The sequence below is a fragment of the Epinephelus lanceolatus genome, chromosome 21 (genome assembly GCF_041903045.1).
Source record: "Epinephelus lanceolatus isolate andai-2023 chromosome 21, ASM4190304v1, whole genome shotgun sequence".
NCBI lineage: Eukaryota > Metazoa > Chordata > Actinopteri > Perciformes > Serranidae > Epinephelus > Epinephelus lanceolatus.
Window position 1 is genome coordinate 21,260,117 of NC_135754.1, and position 21,014 is coordinate 21,281,130.

Sequence of the window (21,014 nt, forward strand, 5' to 3'; positions counted from 1 at the left end):
ATACACAGATACTGCACGAATCAAGTTATCACAGACAGTTGGTTTTGAACTTTTGCTTTTTGGTACAATTTTGAAAAAGTAACACTACAAGTCAAAAACAAAGCACCAAGGACAAATTAAATCACAACGAATTGAACTTGAGTTTGACTTTTTATCATGTAGAGGCACGACTGCACTTTGTAATATTGTAGCAACAATGTACTGCTTGCCAACAGAATCTAAAAGCAATTAAATATACTTAATAATTTGACTATGATTTGACTATGATGCTGCAGAAAGCTGCTTTTCCAGCGGGCAACAGTTCTCATAGGATCACAGGAACGTGTATTATCTCTTTAAATGTTAATTTAATTTAAGGTGCTGTATATTCGCCCACGGTGATTCTCTACCTCTGGCACAAGGACATTCTTTGCCCTTGGGGAGAAGCTTTCGTGGCTGTTTTTATTCCAGACTCCCCATCACAAAACTGTCTGAGTGCTGTGGCGCTGAACACAAGAATAGGAAAACAGGTGACATGATTGGGTATGACGGCCAGCTCTACTACACCTCCTGATAATGTATTCCTCCACCTTTGGCTTTTTCATATTTTCAGAGAATATGTGCATTCTACTTTTGCGTGCTCAATGAGTCTGACAACCCGGAGCCAAAGAAAAGTGTGTCATCATCTTAGTCTCTCCTTTGCTATCAGGAGTGCATGTCGGAATCATGTTTCTCCTCCTCCCGAGGGCAGATTTGATATCGATCAGCATCTACACAGGACTAATATTGAGATTTACCGTTCTTGATGATTTGCGCTGTGTGTGACAACTGATGGTTAATATTTCAAATGACACCAGCTCTTTATTTTTAGACTTCTATGAAGTCAACAGACTCTGCATTGATATGATGCTTTTCAATAAGAACTTGATTCATACTGTAACAGTAATGGAGACTCAGGGGACAAAGGAGGCAACAACTGTCAGGTAAAGAATGATGAAATACAATGCACACTTTGAAGGAGCTGACAGGATCACACTTCACTGGAGTTGTACAAGTTGACAAATACGGTAAATGATGACTATACCTTAAATTTGGAATTTACAGACAGTTTAAATCATACTGACTGAAATAATTTCAAAATATTCTAGCACATTTTGAATTTGCCTTTGCCACTAAATCTGCTATTTTATTGCCATTTTCTACTAATGCGAGACAAAAATTTGGGGGGATCTTGGCAGGATACAGAAATAACACCTTAAAAAACTGTGATAAAGAATAATGTACTTTCCACTTCACTTATCAATACAGTGAAGATTCTACTTGTGAGCCCCAATTAAAACAAGACCTTTGATTTCTTGTACATTTTTGGTATTTAGTGTTTAAGAAGCCACAGCACTGATGTGGAAGTAGGTCTTAACTCACATTTGCATGTTTATTTTGGGAGCCTTATTAGCATTGGCAAACATGAACATCCGGCAGGAGGGGGGGAGGGGGCGAAGGAAATGTTTCATAACAAAATAAATTGATTCCCAAGTTCAAAACTGTATTCTCATCCAATGATTCAAATGTTTAAAGATTGTTCTGACATCTTAGCTTGTCTAATACTGGAAAAAATCCAACCATCTATTATGCTCTTTGCACTGTGGCCTGGAGGAGAAGATGACGTCAAAAGAGGCAGGGATCGTTAAACCTGTACTTTTCTATACTTTAGGAAAGACTGAAGAGATCAGCAGTTATTGTCATGAGGACACTGATCCGGCATTGCTTGGAGGGATGATTGATCTACAGGAAAATCTCCACCCAAAACCTCGGTGTAATCGTCTGCCTTATATTTCTTCAAGAAACAACTTTTTCCCTGTTAGTTGTGGATGGACAATAGCTGGGTTTATCACCACGTACAGTATCACTGACAGGAAGAACAGACGGCAACACTGTGAACAGGGAAGTATGAATACAGTTACAGCACAGCAGCAAACCTAGTGCTATTTGCAGCTTTCAGCTCATGGTTTTGGTCTGTCAGTCCATATGGTTCAATCCCCCCCAAAAAATAAAACCACGGGCAGCCATTTTCAGTAAACAACCTCACACAAACTGACTGTACGCTACCTTCCCAGCATGAAATGGCCAAGTTCCGAAGTAAACAAATGGGTGGCACGGAGAGTTAAACATTTAGCAAGCCAAAAAGAGATTAAAAAGTTTCATCAGGAGTTGGTGGACGAAACAAGGAAAAAGATGAGTGAATCATGGACTTAACCAACCTGGACCCTATTTTCCAATGTTTCTGTGTCTAAGTGTCTAATTAGAACAAACCATATTTTAAATCTTTCAAGTATGGAGCAAGAGCGCTACAGCCAGCAGTGGCGAAACAGGCCACAAACAGTGCATGTTTACTAACATATTCAGATTATTATTTTAAGTGTGTGTCAACATTATGGAAAGGATTCCCACAGAGATAGACCTTTTGGTTACAGAGTAAGATTTTTTTAACTTCTAAACTGCTATAGTCAAACTCACCAGACCCCATTTAAATAAACAGCAGTATTGTTATTGTAAGACTCAATTCTATCAAAGTCGACAGAAACAAAATAAAACTAACAAAAGCCATCTTGGTTCGTCTTTCCACTGTTCCAGCAATCACCAACCGATTTGGTTGAAATAAACCCTTAATTCACCCAGTTAGATGTGAAAATATGCTCACTCCATACACGCTAATATTACTGATTATGTAAAAGGAGTCTGGTGGGTTTGGCAATGGTGATTATAGGTATATTTCTGGTTTAACAAGAGGAATCCTACTATTTAACAAATAGGTTTCTATCTGTAGGGATCTTTCCAAAATCTTGACTGACACTTGGAATAATAATCTGAAAATGTCAGTTGCAAAAACAAGCACTTTCAGCGGACATAAATTGACGGTGTAAATGTGCCCAGAGTAGTTACATTGCAGCCTGTTTGCAGCTGAAAAACACCCGTTACCCTTTAATTCGACAGGCAGATAGAGAGAATGGCATGTTCATGTGATAAATGTGAGATGTTAGGAACTGTGTTGTTTTTAGGAGACTGCAGTACAAAGGAATTATTCCTTCCATAAAACAGAATAATTTTGTGGAATAATAAGGTTGGCTTCATCACATAGGAATAAAGAATTAGTTTCAAGGAGTTTATGTTCGGTACAACCTCTTTTCAACCTGTTTTACTTCTACAGTACTGTGGGTTTGGGTTGGGGTTGGGGATTTTCTGCCCCCTAGTGGTGACAAATCCTTTAACACAGCTTTAATACAGACTGCAAGTTAAACTTACTTGTTTCATATTACTTGTTGCAAATCCAGTAAAATGACAAGTACACTTGAAGTTCCACTTAATAGCGATGACATTAAACAACATCAGCATGGCAGTGAGTTTGGAGTGAAATGATAATATATTTCTGACTTACTGCCTGGACTTTTCTCAGTCAAAAAAAACCCAACCTTTCAATGAAACTACTCACAAACCTGTAATCATTCTTTCAAACAACACGCACTCAGCTCAGGAGAAATTAGCAGACAGCGCCTCTTGGTTAGGCCCTCCAGTCTTTCCTCAGTCCTGCTGTATGCAGTCATTCAACTGTCGCTAATTATAGCCCAGAGGGTAGTTGCTACGAGTCTTCAGGGTTTCTTGATACTGCTGCTGCTGCACAGGTGGGACATTCCAATTTGTTGTGCCGGCCATATTAAGGCATGAAACACACATTGATTCTCCTTTCTATCACAGAATCATTACCAGAGTCTCAACTGTCTCTGTTCAGTAGATATATATCATTATGCTATCAAATATACAAGTCTTATGAGTATTAATACTTAAAACTTTCAACTGTTCAAACTGATGTATTTTCCCATTGTTATACCTAGTTATCACTAAAACTGTATTTGTTTCATCATGTCAAACAAATTTACACAAAAAATTACATTTCCAAGACAAACATTTGTTTAATTCATTTATCTGGGTAACTGACTAAACCATTTGACTGCTTTCATGACCGAAAATTATCAGTAAATGCACAATTTCCGACTGTTTTTCCAACTTTAATTTGCTCGACGTACTTTCCTAAGAAGCTTGACTCATGCTCATGCCTCATTTATAATGCACCAGGTTTTTTTTTTCTCGATGAAGATTTAGGCCCCTTTAATTCCAGGTAGGTGTGCTAATGAGCTGTTTTTCAATTCAGCACCATTCAGCACAACTCTTCCCTCGGAGAAAATACCTTATCATGTATTTTTAAAGTGATGTATTTTTAAAGTGATGCATGAGAGTGATTGCAGGGTTGAAGTGGAGGGTGCCACGAGGGGGAGCAGACATGCAGGATCATACAAAGAGGAGAGAGACACCGAAGGTCCAGGCAAGATCTTGCACCTGCTAATGAATGGTGCATGCACATAAATCTGCAATGCACATACAGTCACATGAGCATTAGTAATGAGCGGGCTTTCCTAGCACTTTTTTGTGTCTGGTTTTTGCACTACAGTAAAACCAACAGAAACTTATATCACTGAATATGCTGCTCAAAAAACATTGCGAAGCACTTTAACCGACATATATTCCCCCTCTCCCTATACATCACTTTGTATTTTCTGGTTTGAGTGCTATATAAACATACTTTGCTTGCTCTCTCCGACAGATATGGAGAAACACAACCAGCTGGCAGATAAATGATATTGGCTTGCTAATGCAGGCAAATGGGTTGTCATAGGCATTAGAAAAGATTGGATTCCTGTCTTCGATAAATTTAATCTAGGTAATTGACAACATTTTAGATAGGCCTGCCACATTATGAGCTGTGTGAAAAGTCCACTAAGTCTATACTTAAAGGAGTTACCTCTATTTATTTTGTTCAAGGTGTGAGCGACTGCTTGAGTGAAACTAAAGGCAAAAAGAAATTGGGAAAAAGAAGAAGAAGAAAAAATCTTTTAAGTAAGATCAAAGACGGATCTTGCAGGAGTCCTTTCTTTTCACCTACCATTAAAATGCATCTCATACCAGAGAGAAAAAAGGCTGCTTTCACTATTAAAAGTTTTGTCAGACCAAATTAAAGTCACAGTTAGATCACATTTGCTCCCCATGTGCCTCCTGCTTGGAAGTGCATTTGTATAGTTTGATGGTGATGGTGTGGATCGGAGAATCAGCTGCGGTGTGCTTTGTGATTCTGGAGCTTGGGTGCATTTTGGGTGCATTTGCACAAGGATTTTCCCGTGTTTCATCACTCTAACAACACAGTCACTGTCAGGCTGGTGAGGGGGAAAAAAGGCAGCTTGAATGAAAATGACCCCAAGGTTAGCGATTGAAGGGGAAGGGCAAAGAGAGGAAACGTCAATGCTGAGTAGAAACCAAATGCCTCTCACGCACACACACACACACACTCACCTGCAGTGTCTGTGAACCCCAGCCACGGTTTCAATGATGGAGCACTCTCCCTCGTTTAAACAAAAGGCCAGGTCCTTGTCTTCCACACACGGCTTGAAGACCTCTGAACGCAGACTGGGGAGTGTGGGGGCCACTGCTGTGGACAGAAAGAGACAGGAAGGACAGATTTAGACACTATGAATGTTTAAAAAAAATCAAATATCTCTCATTCATTCAACTTAGATCAAAGCTAATTTGCACAGGGACGTTTCTCATTTCTTTAATTTCTTTAAGTGCCTCTGCGCGTCATCCTGTCAGGGTGCTAAAAGTTTAGCTTTCCTTCTTTATTTGTACTGAAATAACCACTCTGCTCTGACTGAAAGAGAAGACTTCATTAGTTGTTGATTTCTGACAGTCTTTGGGCTAAAGGCAGGATTGCCCTCGGAAATGACTGTCTTCATTACTGGCTGAGTAGAATTAGCATTTTCGGTTTGAAGGTTTTCCGACTTTGCCCTGATGCAATAAAGAAAGTAATGGTGTAATGCATGTTATTGACTGCAACAACACGCCTTAGTATTATTATTGTTATCAGCGTTGCACTGCTTTTGGTGTATTTGTTGCTTTTATAAAACATATGTACGGCACTCCTGGTGTCTGTTTTGCTGTTTGTTTCAAATGAAGCAGTTTAACTGCAATTCCTTAGTGAGTTTCCTGGTCTGTTGCTTTGGTAAACACAGTTAGAAAACACAAAAATACATTACAGCTGTAAGGAAGCGGGACGATAATGTTACACTACAAAGAGACAGCGGAGAGAGAGATGGGCTCGGAGATGTAGCTTTAATTCTCCTCTTCGAGTCTGACCCTGAGCCGCTCTCACATAAAGAGCATGGCTGCCATGTACAAGCACTGCAATGCAGAGTTCTCCACCCTGTGAAATATGCACAGCTGTCAGGCATGTGGCCACAGCGACATATAAATAATGTGAGCTAGTGTGTGCATCCACACGTTAGTGTATGCAGACATTTATTCATGCACAAGGATACACATGTGTGGGCACACAAACATACACACACACACGTACTATAACATTGAAATTATCACTCAGAAGCTCTTTGACTCCGTCATGTAGCCAGGCTTTGAAAATTGGATTGACTGGTATTACACTCAATACCTTGCCAATACAATTGGATTACACATCTGATTCTGCTTTCATCCATTTATACTGTGCACACTGACACACCGTATAAATGCACACACATGCACGCTCACACACTGTATTCTTCTAATTGTCATTCCGTGCCTATTTCTATCATCCTTTCATGTGAGTCTGCCTGCTTTGTGCGCCGCACTCCTGCCGGCCAATGGCCCTTTTTCAGTTGAGGCTCTAGTGACCAATTGCGTGTGGAGGAATAAAAAGTCAGTAATCCATTTGTTGTGCCCAAGTGTCCAGTTCAATCTATGTTTTGTTTACGGCCATTGATCGATAAATCCTGGGGCTCTTCGTGTAAGGCCCGAGAGATGATGAGAGATCAGAGGGAACACAAAAAGAGATATGTTGTGTTCTTGGGACCAACCATGACTCTGCTCTGTCAGAGTCAAAACTTTGGAAGCTATCATTTAGACCACTTACTGTAGAGGCTCATAACATTTCTTCAGATGCATCTGGGGTCCTTTTCTCTTTTTATATCTATGTCGGGAGATTGAGTGCATGTTGACACGTGACAAGAGCTGGCTCAAAGTTCAGTTCACAAATTAAAATGAACTACTTGATAGATTACAATTAGAATTTTTTAAGTTTTAGAAGCCATTTTTTCTTTTAAAGTAGAATTCCTGCTACCCATCCGCAGCCCCCAGTCGTCGCCACTGCCAACTCCTCAAACAAAACTTATTACCATATACTACTACAGAATCACAGACAGAGATTACTTTTAAGAGCCAAGATAAACCAATGTGAGTTTATGTTCCACCACTGAATGTATCATATGTTGCTGGTAGTGGAAAAAATAGTGCAGTAAAGGTATACTGTAGATGCAATGGAAATTGAATTTACCCTGCATGAGCCAAATTATGCAGCAGTTAAAAAACATAAAATTTGCAATTCATATGCTTCCAAGCGAGCCAGCACAGGCACTGCCACTGGCTTCATTACAGTTGCTATAGCTCAAAGATGTGTTACAATTTCAGTTCTACAGGGTACATGAATGAATATACATCTGGAGAGACAAAGATTATTTCACACAAATTTTCTCACAATGAATAATCGATATAGGAATAGTCTGAGGCCCCTTATTTTTGGTTATCCTGTATCGTCTATATCAACCAAAGGATAAACCGGAATATCAACGATACCAAAGAAAGGGAATTAATAAATTAATAATCAATTGCACTGTACTTGAAAATAAAAATCTTTTTTTTCTTTTTTTACATTTTAATCATTTTACATTTTAAGGCTTTTTTAAAACTACAGAAAGCTACACATTTTCAAAGCAGAGTCCATTCCATAATTAGACTTCCCTATTTTTTTTTTTTGGCACAACATGGTTTGGACAAAGCAATTCTTATTATTCAGACAATGTAATTGGAATATTAACATATTTTTAAAAAGTAATAGTTAGTATATATACATACACACAATATATACAAGATAGGATATTCAAAATTATAGTACCTTAATAGGAATAGTCCAAACTTACTCAGTTTTAGACTTAATACGAAATTTGGCCAACAAACACCAAACCAACTGATGCCTTGATCGATTAAAGAAGCTTAGGGAAGCTTCAGGAAAACTGCAGCCACCGTTTCATGTTCTGCAGTCGGCTCTGGGTAGTGAATTTGCATCTGGGATAGCAAAGGCATTATCCGCTGTGCTCGACCTTTTTCCTCCGCTGATTGACCTATAATGACATTTTTACCATAACCAATCTCCCTCTTCATGCCTAAACCTCACTAACCCAACCAACGAAGGCAGCGAGCACTTGCCAGTCATGGCTGACTTTTTTTTGGTCCGATGCCAAGGGTTGGCGAGCTAGAGGCTATCAGGACTGTGTTTCTACACTTCAAAGGTGCAGCTGAAGGCTATCGGTAGGCTACGCTGTGTCTTTCTTCTGACTTGCAACCGGAATGGAGGCAGAAAAACAGGAGACTCACTGCGGACAAGACAGTCGGAGACCCTGCTGTTTAATTCGCCATAAATCATGGGGTGCTGTAAAATGAGCTTTGTTAACTGTCACAAGAGTGAACGATGCACAAGCTCAAGTTCATAAGTTGCGTTGACCAAAAATATGAACCCATTTAATGAACGCTGCTGTGTTAGCACGTTCATGCCCATCCCTGGGGTGGATGCTTTTAAATGAAACTAAAGGCATTCACACTCTGCATCTGTTGAATGCTTTTTGATTGCTAGTTAGACTCATTTTTGGATTACTTCTTATACACCAGCCCCAAGAGTGTGATGCATATGAAAGTAGGTTTTGAACCCGAGTTGACTCTCTCACTTTCTAGGTTTTAAAAGACACAGATTACATCTTGTATTATTAATTCCACAAATTCCCAGAGTGGAATGCTCAAAAGGTTATCTATTCCAAGATGCAACTTTAATAATAGAAAATAGAACACAATGTCCCCCTGTGGTACGCATGTCCCTGATAATAATTGTCACGGCGTTTAAAGTCCCTCGTATCTATTATTCACACAGCAGCAGTGACCACATGTGAGATACAGTATGTTTGATATACAAAGACAAAGGCCGCTATGTTAGGTCATTGGTTTGGTTTAAGCACACGAAGCAGAGCTGTTCTGACAGAAGGGGAAATTGATTTTGTGCTGTAAGCCTAACCATTGATATATTTACATTACAAAAGCCAAGGTCAGGCGGATACCAAACACCCTTTTGGTACCTGTGTCGCGAGTAATCTTATCTGTGCTGAAATGTCTCAAAAACTTTATTTTCTCCACTTGTCACCTTATCTTATTTCAAAGAACCAGTGAAGAAGGCTTCTGCTGATCCACTTTTACTGTGCCGTCTTTTCTGTATAAAAAGCAGTGCAAGTGCAGCAATCATTTCATTTGTCACATGTTGTTGACGGAGCAGTGGGGCAGGATGTGAACTACACAAGGTCACTGTGGTACCTTTGACGCAGCACTTTGGGAATCGATGATGATGATGTATGACGTGTATTTCTTTCACGAGGGACAAAGCTTCCACAAAACTCCAAGGCGCATTACAGCAACACCTTTTGTATATTGGCTCTCCTTTTTTCTACAGACAGCAAATGTGCCAGTTTCACACCCGGGGAGAGGATGGCTGACATGAGTGGTCTTAAATTAAACATATTATGGACTACTTAAAATGTGCAAAAGGATTTCGAGAATAGCTGGTCTTTGAAATTCCCTTTGGTTTTTAATATTGCACTTATTCCAGTACCCAATGAATCATCTGACCCGTAAACACATTTTAGAACGCTCTGTATTTCATTAAAACAGAAGAGAAGGTGCTAAGTCTCTAACCTGTCATTCTACAAAATAAAAAGGCTCTGCTTCTCCTCACCAGGTGCAAGGTCTACAAGCAAACAGCCTGTACTGATTACCTCTCAAAAATCTGCAACGAAAACCTCTTAAGTCTTGACTCTTTTAGCCCCATTGGCCACATCAAGGAAAAAAGCCATCTTCAGATATGTTTGGCCTTGAGCAATACAGGCTGTCAATTTCTTATGGGTTCCCGTTTCATCACCGTGACAGGCAAGAAATGGTAAAAAATCTGCAGCACAGCAAGCGCAACTTTGAACGAGCACCTGTCAAGCAGGATCCTGTCGAAACGCTAGGTTCTTTAAATATTGCCCTGTCAGAAAAAGAGCAAGTTAATAAAGCAATTAGTCAGCTTTTTGAACGTGTCGGAGCAGAATGGTGATAATGTGCGTTTGTATGTTTTGATGTGATATTTTCCAGCTTGTCATTTCCTGACACTCAAGCGACTGACCCTGAATAGATCAGTGTGAACCCTGCTGTAGATCCAAGCAGTCAAACCTATTAAAGCATTTTTTTTTTTTTAAGAGAAGATTTTTGCACTTTCTTTTTTTACATCAAACCATCTTCATCTTCATTATTGAGGTAACAGCTGATAAATGATGTGTCCCTTACTCTTAGGAAGCATTAAGATGTTGTGTCATGACTAATTATGACAAACATACAAGTTGCCATTAGGCTAATTTATCAACGCTTCTTAATGAAGCCCTTTACAGAATAAAACCCTCGCAACGCAAGCCTCTGGCAAACTCTATGAAACTCAGAAATGAAACTCACTATTAGGTGGATGTGAAAAAAAAAAAAAACATGGTGGAAAATGTGCTAATAAATGGCAGCTGCAGAGGGAGCGTGATTCTGGACTCTTTGAAATCATTTTCACGTCTCTCACTCTCCCCGCTGCACAAAGGCAATCCAGATTGCTGATTCCCCTGGTAACTTTCAAGGAATCTACTGGCTGGGGATCACAGATTCAGACGATGCTTGAGAGATCAGAGTTATCTGAGAGGAATACTGAGGCTTGTGCTCCTTCCCAGTCACTGCTATTGAATCGCTTTCGATCGATATCTTCAAAAAAAGTCCAACAGCTTAAAATAAATATAGAATTACATTTGAAAGGTGCCTTTACTTCTAGGGGGTGGCTCATCACTACATGCAGATCTGTTGTTGTAACATGAAATGAAGGTTACATCCACAAACAAGCAAAGTCAAATGAGTAAAAACTAGTGAATCTAAATAAATGCATGCTAACATTTCAGGAACTGCTAATCAGACATATTTTTTTAGTAAAAAAAAATCAGTCAGAGCACTACATGTTTTTCTCTATGGATTCACAGCCAATCAAAGTGCACTAAAAGTGGGCCAGTGTCTGCAGTCAGACATTATGCTGCACGGTGTAGCACGGATCTGAGGAGTCCTATAAACTTTGATCATTCAGTAGTATGTAACAAACTCCTCTTTACAGTATTCATATCATTTTAACAAGACACGGAAGCATAAAACTACTCACTCACACCTTGGCACAGCCAGGGAAGTAACACTGTTTTCAGGCAGGTAGGATTGTTACGTATCACTTCTTTATGACCCGTGATTATTGTTAATGGAATAAATGGCGAATGCTCCATTTGTAATGGTTTGTTAGTGTTATTGTCAGCGGATATGTCACTTCAGTTCCACAGCTCCACTTTTACCTTTTAACTCCAAAGCTTGATTACTTTTAACTGTTAATTATAACGCGGCTGCTGTATTACAGTTTCTCGCAGCCTTGATTTAAATCTAAATCATGAAGTCGGGAAAAAAAAAAAAAAGCTTAATGTAACTGTCCTATAGAGGCTTCCATCATATTCTGTATATACTCTGCACACATGCATTTACTGTAGACAGTGCATCATTGCCACAGACAACACAAGAGACAATTCCATTTACAACTGTAGCATTTTCCTTCTATGGCTTCCTTCTAATGTGCTCATTAGTGTTCTTGTGCTGAGCCTTATCCCCCAGGAGACAGTGGTCGGGAGAGAACTCCCTGTGTTTACTGCAGCACACATCAAAGAGGGCCTTACTATGTAAAGGAAAAGTCCTGAGAGAGCCGGCTGATTGCTTACCCATCATGCACTGCTGCCTTTTGGATAGAACCATATTCGGAGGAATATACAGCGCAGTAGGGTATGGACAACGCACTGGCCCTGACTATATCATCTGCCACAATGGTTTGGAAATTACTTTCTCTTCTCTAAAGCAGCACTTGACTCACTGCTGCAGGAGAAATGGAGAAATAGTTCATTACTGGAGTGCATTATTAAAACGAAGAGGGTAAATGATCAGTTTCTGCACACTGTTTTTCAAGCTGTGATAAAAACCCAAAACATATTTTTTACACAGACGGCTGTTGATTCAGGTTTAGAGCACACCTTCCTTTTTTGCACTGTATGAAAAAGGTGCCAAACATATGGCTTGCATCTGCTAGCCCCAAAAAAATGAAAATCATTTGATCAAAAATGATGTCAAATGTACTGGAAGGATTCAAAACCACCAACCATAACTCTGTGGTTGCAGAGACTCTAATGGGTTTACACAAGAAAGCAAATTACTGCAAGTGAAAATGGACACTTATATACAAAGGTGGACATGTGTTGCATTGTATCTAAGTGTTTAATCAAGTGAGGTGGGTTGTTGTAGCAGAACTGTGATATTATTTGTGGAGTCCTGTTTCAGGGAATATTCTGTTCTGTTAAAACTAATAAATTAATCAAAAATTTCAGAGAAAAATGTATATCAAACAAGAGATTCAAGCATTATTTAAACATATTTTCTGCCTCTTAAATGTGAGGACAACAGCAGCTATAGTGCTTACTATGCCAGCTTGATTGAGTACCACCACAAAGCTTATTTTGATCTTCTCATGACAGTGAGTGGATACGATACTGAATATGACACCACCAGCATGCTAAAACTGTCTCCTGAAAAAAAAAAAAAAAAAAAAAAAAAGATGGCTAATTGAGAGTTGTGGGATTTTTCAAAGAAACACATCTCAGTTATATCATTTTACCATATGTAAATAAACTGCTGTCAAATTCACTTTTTGATATCAAGGACTCTTAGACGCTAAGCTAGCATTGTTTTATTTTTAACTCTCATGAAAATAATGTATTCCAACTATGGCCCAACCCATGGGAAAACATACTGTATGTATATATATATATATATATATATATATATATATATATATATATATATATATATATATATATGTGGAGAGAGAGAGAGAGGGAGAGATATAAAGCTTTACAAAAACCACAATATGTATGCTTAAAAAATGCATTGAGCTACTGAGCATGACCATAGGACCTTGAGCGATAAAACTATGGACAAGATATGCAGTACAGGGAAAAAGAACTTGAGTGTAGCCTTGAATATCCAATATATATAAATAGCAATGGTCACTATGTATACACAGTGGCATAGCCCTGTGAGGCCTGTCAGGTGCAACACACACACACACACATACACGCCTACATTACCAACAGTGGACCTTTGCTGTACCCCACCAAGGGTGGACCTCTGTTTCTAGTCATTTAAAAAAAAACAAAAATAGAATAAAAGATTTACTTTTAGAGTCTTTTCCCATAATATTACTGAAAAAGTGCCTATTATAATTTTTAAAAAGAAATTTCCAAGAGGGCACTTGCATCTTTGGGTGACATCTATCTATCAAAGAGTGGACCTCCATAAACTGCACTGAATCATCGATACCCGTTTACTGCAAAGACTTTTCTTTGTTTCTTTCAAAAATAGATGGTTAAACTTTAATTTTATTACAATGTTAACATTTCTCTCCAATAAAAAATGTTACAAAAATCAAATAAACAAAAAAAAAATTGCCACTTCAATTGAAAACAAATCACATTTTCCCCTAAGTAACGTGGTTGCATGCATTTATATATATATATATATATAATACTGCAGTATTAACCACTAAATTAACTTTATCTTGGCTGAAATTAAATAAAATATATTCTTAAAGTTACATTTTAAATATTAATTACACTAGTGCACTAATTTTAATTTTCTCTCAGGGAAATTCATATTTTAGTATGTTAGTGTTGATCACTTTTATGACCTGCATTTTAACGAGGGCTCCCTTCATTCCCTGGATTATATCTGCTTTTGTATTTGCTCTTAATGACTTAATTTCAGTCAGGAGAAGAAACATTTTCCAATCATATGCAGGTTTTAAATCATGCATTCCCACACACACAAACACAGAAGCATACACATACATACTGTGCTGCTCTGTATGTCTTACATGATCATCAAGACTGCAAGCCTTGGGAGACCTCCTGTCCCTGACATGACACAAACAAATAGTAGTTGACCCACGGGACTGTTGGTTAAAAGCTGCAGCCGTAGCCAGTAAGCAGGATTAAAGAGCACATGGCTTTGGTTGCCATGACAGCCTAGTGATAGCTATTCAATGGGACATTTGTCACCGGCACTCAAGTTGTTCTTCATTCTAGTCCAGCCTTAGAGCCCCGAGCTGTGACATATAAACTGTACATTAATGGTGTGATTATTTTTCTATCTATGGATATGCAGAGGTTATTAAATGTTTGGCAAAGGAAGCTTAATTCCATTTGTCACTGCAGGATACATTCAGGACTTCAAGGTACTGTTTTTCTTCTTGGTTACTAAGACACCTTCAAGTCGATTCATTATCTAACAGCAGCATTATTAGACTAACTAAAAAGGGTTTTGAATGTGTTCACAGTGACAGGCCCGAAGCAGCAGGTTAATAAAGTAGACCCCAGTAGACATCAAACATGCATTGAACCTTAAGGGAACAATTCACCCCCTAATGAAAAGTTTTAATTATCTACATTATCTCCTGACCTTGTGTCAGCTGAATCTTGATTAAAGTTTGCAAGACCACCATACACACAACAAGTAAGCCTCTGCATTTCCAGACCCCCCTCCTTCTCCCAAACACATCATAAAGTGACCATGAAATTTTCTCTCCACAACCCACGCAACATAGTGCAAGTGTTTTGCAGCCAAGAGACCGAACTGGAAATCCAAATAATCGCCTGCACTGCTCTCTACCAGAAGCCTCGGCTTGCTTGTTGTCTGATGTGGAATATACCTCTGCTGGAGGTACAACCTGTCTGCACTGTCAGAGACAACCTGCATATATCCAATAGAAGAGGCTGTGCAAACATCAGGGGAGCTGGGACTCACATAGGAGAGAGTATGTAATTTTGGGTGGAACTGTTCCTTAAGAAAAACACAGAAATTCTGTGCATCAGCCTTCTGCAGGGGGAAGGAAGTATTTCTACAAAGCTCTCTAAAGAACACTGAAATCGCACTGTAACTGAACATTGTGTATTCATGAAGATAATTTATTTTATTGCTTGATTACCCCTTTTATTCTATAGATGTGTGAGTAATGCTATGCCGCTTGATAGACCTTGGACCTATAGTTATTAAATGTAGAAATGAAGTACTACAAAAGCACCCCTAAGAAAAATACACGAACGCAGAGGGATGCGTGAGATTGATTGAATTTCTCTGAAGTTATCATGACTCATATTGTCAGGTTATTATCAGTACCAAGGGCTCTCCCTATGTGTTTTTCTGAAGGTGCCTTGAGGGCTTTCAAAGATAATTTGCCTCCTCAGTAGCACATTTCTCTGACTCAGTCGTGGTAACGAAGCCACAATGCCAATCGACATTAGACGTGGATCAAAATTGTGGCGCTGTGACAAGAGGCAGCAGCGACTCCACTTCTCTGGACCTGTAGATCCTCCTGAAGCAGTTTCTATGCTATCAAGGTCAGAATGTAATCCGTCAGATGTTATTGACTTCCTGTTCAAGACTTGAATCCCTAATGAGGTTTATGAGAATGCTCAAACACAGAACAATGTTATTAGAAGCAATTTCTCCTCTGCTAATTTGTCTTCACAACCCATATGCAGTAATATGGGACTAGACGGATAATTTATCCTGATTCATTGATTGCAATTTGTGGCGTAATTATCATAATATGCCACCAGGAGGGACAAAACAATGTTACTGCTTATGATCTCAGGAATAAAAGAAACGCCATACTGTATCTGATGCCTATTATTCCAAAGTTTTTGTGACAAATTTCCAAGTTGTTGGATGCCTTGGTTATCTGAGATGATTTATGTTGGAGCGGTATGTGTTACACATCACATTAGCTAAACCACTGTGATGTAGATGTCAGTGCAGCCCTGAACATACATCCATTCACTCTGGGAGACGCTCATAAAAGCTGTTAAGAACGGGATGAGTGCCTCCACCTCATATTCAAAAGCGGGTGATGTACTTTGATGCCATTATCTCCATTACTTACAGAGCAAATAACAGAATAACCAGCGACTGGAGAAATACATTTGAATCTGTCAAATGTATATTTAATGAGCAAGGTCGCTTTAGTGCTTTTGCCATGCCAATGACATTACATTTAGATTTTGATTCCAGGACAGGACACGCAAGAAGTGAGACACAAATTAAAGCTTGCTGGGGTTTTGCTGAAATCCACATACCTGTGGTGCTGCTTCAGGAAGGGCGAGGTAATTAATAATTCATCACTGTTTACAAATGGGACCCCCATGGAAGAGGCCGCGAAACTAATGAAAAACACACAAGGCACGCACACAAATGTGTAAGAAGGCATGAAAGTCATGAAGAGCACTCACGGAGAGACAGACTTACAAATAAAATGCAGTGTGTATGATGAGATCTTTTGACAGAACACATGATATCAAGTCATATCGACAAAATATGCTTGGATATTACTGGACTATTCATGAGAAAAAAATAGGATGATACAGCCCTGAACATGTATTCTTTTGTAGACTGACTGAAATTTATTCTCAACAATATCATCCATTAAATAACTCTAACATAATTACGGTTATTTTCACAAAACACTAATTTACATATATGATTATGATCTGTAATTGGGGTGTGCACGTCTGTGTGTACGTGCACAGCATGTGTCCATCAAAATATTTTATTCATTTCCACAGAAATGCTTTTGTTTCTCACAACGATTTATCATCAACGCTAACAAACTATTTATCAAATGTGGCATATTTGGCTTGCCTGCTACTGTGCATCTAACTGTTACCACACTTGGTCCTGTCTTGGCAGTGCCTGTCTCCATCTGCCTCTTTTTTTTCTCTCTTCTCTCTTTTATTTTTTATTTTATTTAAGACTATATTTAAAAAGATGGCATAAAAATTTAATCCTGGGGGTTCTAGAGGATTATGCTGTGCCAGCAGAAACTGGCAGAGAGACTGAGAGGTGCAGTCGAGTACCTAATTGTGTCTTCATCTACTTACTGTAACATCTTCACCGACATGACGGTTGACGGTAAAAATGCTGATTTCTCCGTGCTGATGGGTTGAGATGCCGTGTTATCAGTGCTATGATCGCCGCACAGCTGTGTAAAAATACTTCAATGTGACAAAACCAGCTTTTTCATTTTCCTTCCATGGGTATTCACCATGCTCCCTCTTTATACCCGACAAACATATTTGAATTGGAAATGATTCAAAATACTGTTTTATGCAGCACTCGTCTCTAGATGCAGTTCTGCACATGCAAACATATCAAATAATAATGAAAAGAGGGGAAGAAGAGCAGAAAAGGAAATGTTGGGAAGCCTGATTTGCCTCGACTGTACTGTGTAACGATTGAGAAGTCATTTTGATCACAAGGTACTGATGCTGTTTTCTCTTTTTTTAATCTCTCTGCCTCTGTCTGTCTTTTTTTGGTTAATTCAGCAAGATGCAGGCAATTATTGACACCTGAGCAGACAACAGGACAGGAGGGGACGGTATGAAGAGTGTGAGAACTTGACAAGAAAGACAACCCAATGCCATTTAGAGATCTTCATATCTTAAAGGCACAGCAGTCTGTCTTGTCTCTCCTCTGCCTCATCGGCATATTCTGATCTTTCCCTGACGCTCTCCGTCTTCCTCAGGGGAACTCTGGGACGTTGCACAAATGCAGCATCAACATGCATCCCCATCCCGGCTTTAGCGGGAGTAAGAGGAGAGGAGTTGAGCGATTCACCTACGTGGACCAGAGCGGCTTCCTGTCAGCGCAGTTGATTAAAATTCCTGGGACCAAGAATGCAGGGTGTGATGTACGACGAGCAGGTGGTGCGGGTTTAATATGCATGAGCGGACGGCTCCTGCATCTGCAGATTGGCAGTCACTGAGCTTGCCTGTCCGCTCCCTTGGCAGCTCTCTTGGCATATGGAGCCGCTGAGGGCATACATGAGCATAGCAGGGGGGCTGGTCTTAGCACCCACTGATACAATTTACTCTTTTTGGGACTCCTGAGATCAGTTGGATGGCAGCTAGTTCCTTTTCAGTGGCTTTGGTCTGCTGCAAGTAGCCAAGATGAAGGTAGAGGAGGGCATCTTTCTCTTGTATATTTTATTGATCTTATACAAACAGCAGGAAACATCAAAAGGGAGAGGGATTAGGGGAGCTGGTGTAAAAATTGACTGGGATGGGGTTTAGGACTTAGGCTTACTGGAGGGAAGATGTGATTAGCCCCTACACCATCTCAACGGATGATTCTATTGATATGAAAAACAAGCACAGTCCTACTCCAGATTTTCAAGGAGGAAATTGTAGTCTAAGCTGGTGCTTCTTTGCACTGTATTTGACACATAAACTGTGACTTAGAAAGGTTTGGCTGTGTATTTCAGGCAGCTGTGTAGAGATTCACAGGGTTCTATGTTCATGTGGGTGCACTGCAGGTTTTTCATTGCCTGATCTTGTTTATTTTTCGTGATTTGATGTGCACTGCAGTGGAGAGGCGCAGCACAGGGTATGTCACTGGTAATCCAGCAGTACATTGTAATTTTGATGTCAAGTTTGTCCACGTTTTGAGCCATCCGCTGCCCTGCTGCAGGTCAACAACACCACACCCATGACCTGTTATATTTTCGTTACACGGTGGAGGCACACTCTTACAGACAGTAAACAATAGTGAGGAAGCTGTACACCCAGTGGCAACTGGTCAGACTTATTATTTTAGACACATAACTTTGCTTTGGGGCGGCACGGTGGTGTGGTGCTTAGCACTGTCGCCTCACAGCAAGAGGGTTGCCGGTTCGATCCCGGGTGTGGGAGCCCTTCTGTGCGGAGTTTGCATGTTCTCCCCGTGTCAGCGTGGGTTCTCTCCGGGCACTCCGGCTTCCTCCCACAGTCCAAAGACATGCAGATTGGGGACTAGGTTAATTGATAACTCTAAATTGTCCGTAGGTGTGAATGTGAGTGTGAATGGTTGTCTCTCTCTATGTGTCAGCCCTGCGATAGTCTGGCGACCTGTCCAGGTCAAGAGGATGAAGAGGTTGGAAGATGAATGAATGAATGAACTTTGCTTTGTTTTCTTGTCAAGACAAACTTTTAAGAATAGTTGACGAAGTTGACTGATCGACCATTCGAGGAATGTGATTTGATAGATAGATAGATAGATAGATAGATAGATAGATATGGAGAGAAAGAAATATAAAATATATACAAAAATAAGTGGTATTAGCAGTAAAATCAAAATTAAATGAAAAAGTAAATAAATTTAAAAAAATGTATAAAAAAAAGAAAAATTAGTGGTAAAATTTAAAATATACAAGAGAAATATACAATTATTAATAAATAATCATTATAATTAATCATTATTGTTATAAGGTCACCAGGAAGCAGACTTTTCAATAATGAGTGAAAAAAATTAATGGCACATGTCCTATTATTAAAAAATTCTTGTGCCGAATCATCAAGACAAATTGTTTAATTGGATGTTTTAGCTTTTGTATCTGGTGTGAAAACATTGGAAATGAGAATATGGTTCAAAGAGAAAAAACAAACAAACATATGAATTGCAATACATTTTAGCACAATACTCAGCATATCGCAACATATTCAAAATCACAATAATGTCGTATCTTGACTTAAGTATCACGATAATTCTATGGAGCCCTAAACTCACTATTGACGATCTAGAATGGCAGGAATCGAACCAAATCTACTCATTTCAGAATTGTACATCACTCATATACAGTACAGGCCAAAAGTTTGGACACACCTTCTCATTCAATGCGTTTTCTTTATTTTCATGACTATTTACATTGTAGATTCTCACTGAAGGCATCAAAACTATGAATGAACACATGTGGAGTTATGTACTTAACAAAAAAAGGTGAAATAACTGAAAACATGTTTCATATTCTAGTTTCTTCAAAATAGCCACCCTTTGCTCTGATTACTGCTTTGCACACTCTTGGCATTCTCTCCATGAGCTTCAAGAGGTAGTCACCTGAAATGGTTTCCACTTCACAGGTGTGCCTTATCAGGGTTAATTAGTGGAATTTCTTGCTTTATCAATGGGGTTGGGACCATCAGTTGTGTTGTGCAGAAGTCAGGTTAATACACAGCCGACAGCCCTATTGGACAACTGTTAAAATTCATATTATGGCAAGAACCAATCAGCTAACTAAAGAAAAACGAGTGGCCATCATTACTTTAAGAAATGAAGGTCAGTCAGTCCGGAAAATTGCAAAAACTTTAAATGTGTCCCCAAGTGGAGTCGCAAAAACCATCAAGCGCTACAACGAAACTGGCACACATGAGGACCGACCCAGGAAAGGAAGACCAAGAGTCACCTCTGCTTCTGAGGATAAGTTCATCCAAGTCACCAGCCTCAGAAATCGCAAGTTAACAGCAGCTCAGATCAGAGACCAGATGAATGCCACACAGAGTTCTAGCAGCAGACCCATCTCTAGAACAACTGTTAAGAGGAGACTGCGTGAATCAGGCCTTCATGGTCAAATAGCTGCTGGGAAACCACTGCTAAGGAGAGGCAACAAGCAGAAGAGATTTGTTTTGGCCAAGAAACACAAGGAATGGACATTAGACCAGTGGAAATCTGTGCTTTGGTCTGATGAGTCCAAATTTGAGATCTTTGGTTCCAACCGCCGTGTCTTTGTGAGACGCAGAAAAGGTGAACGGATGGATTCCACATGCCTGGTTCCCACTGTGAAGCATGGAGGAGGAGGTGTGATGTTGTGGGGGTGTTTTGCTGGTGACACTGTTGGGGATTTA

The 21,014-nt window shown here is 39.5% G+C and overlaps 1 protein-coding gene across 2 annotated transcripts in view; it reads right to left on the reverse strand.

Moving 5' to 3' along the window:
- The window catches only part of nrg3b (neuregulin 3b), a 312,090-nt gene that overhangs the window by 161,556 nt on the left and 129,520 nt on the right, over positions 1–21,014 (reverse strand). Inside the window, exon 2 of one of the 2 annotated variants that reach the window (XM_033610813.2) lies at positions 5,377–5,509. In XM_033610813.2, coding sequence (XP_033466704.2) covers positions 5,377–5,509 — 133 coding nt within the window. Of the gene's footprint in view, positions 1–5,376; positions 5,513–21,014 lie in introns of both variants that reach the window. The other variant, XM_078163170.1, reaches the window with a different exon arrangement.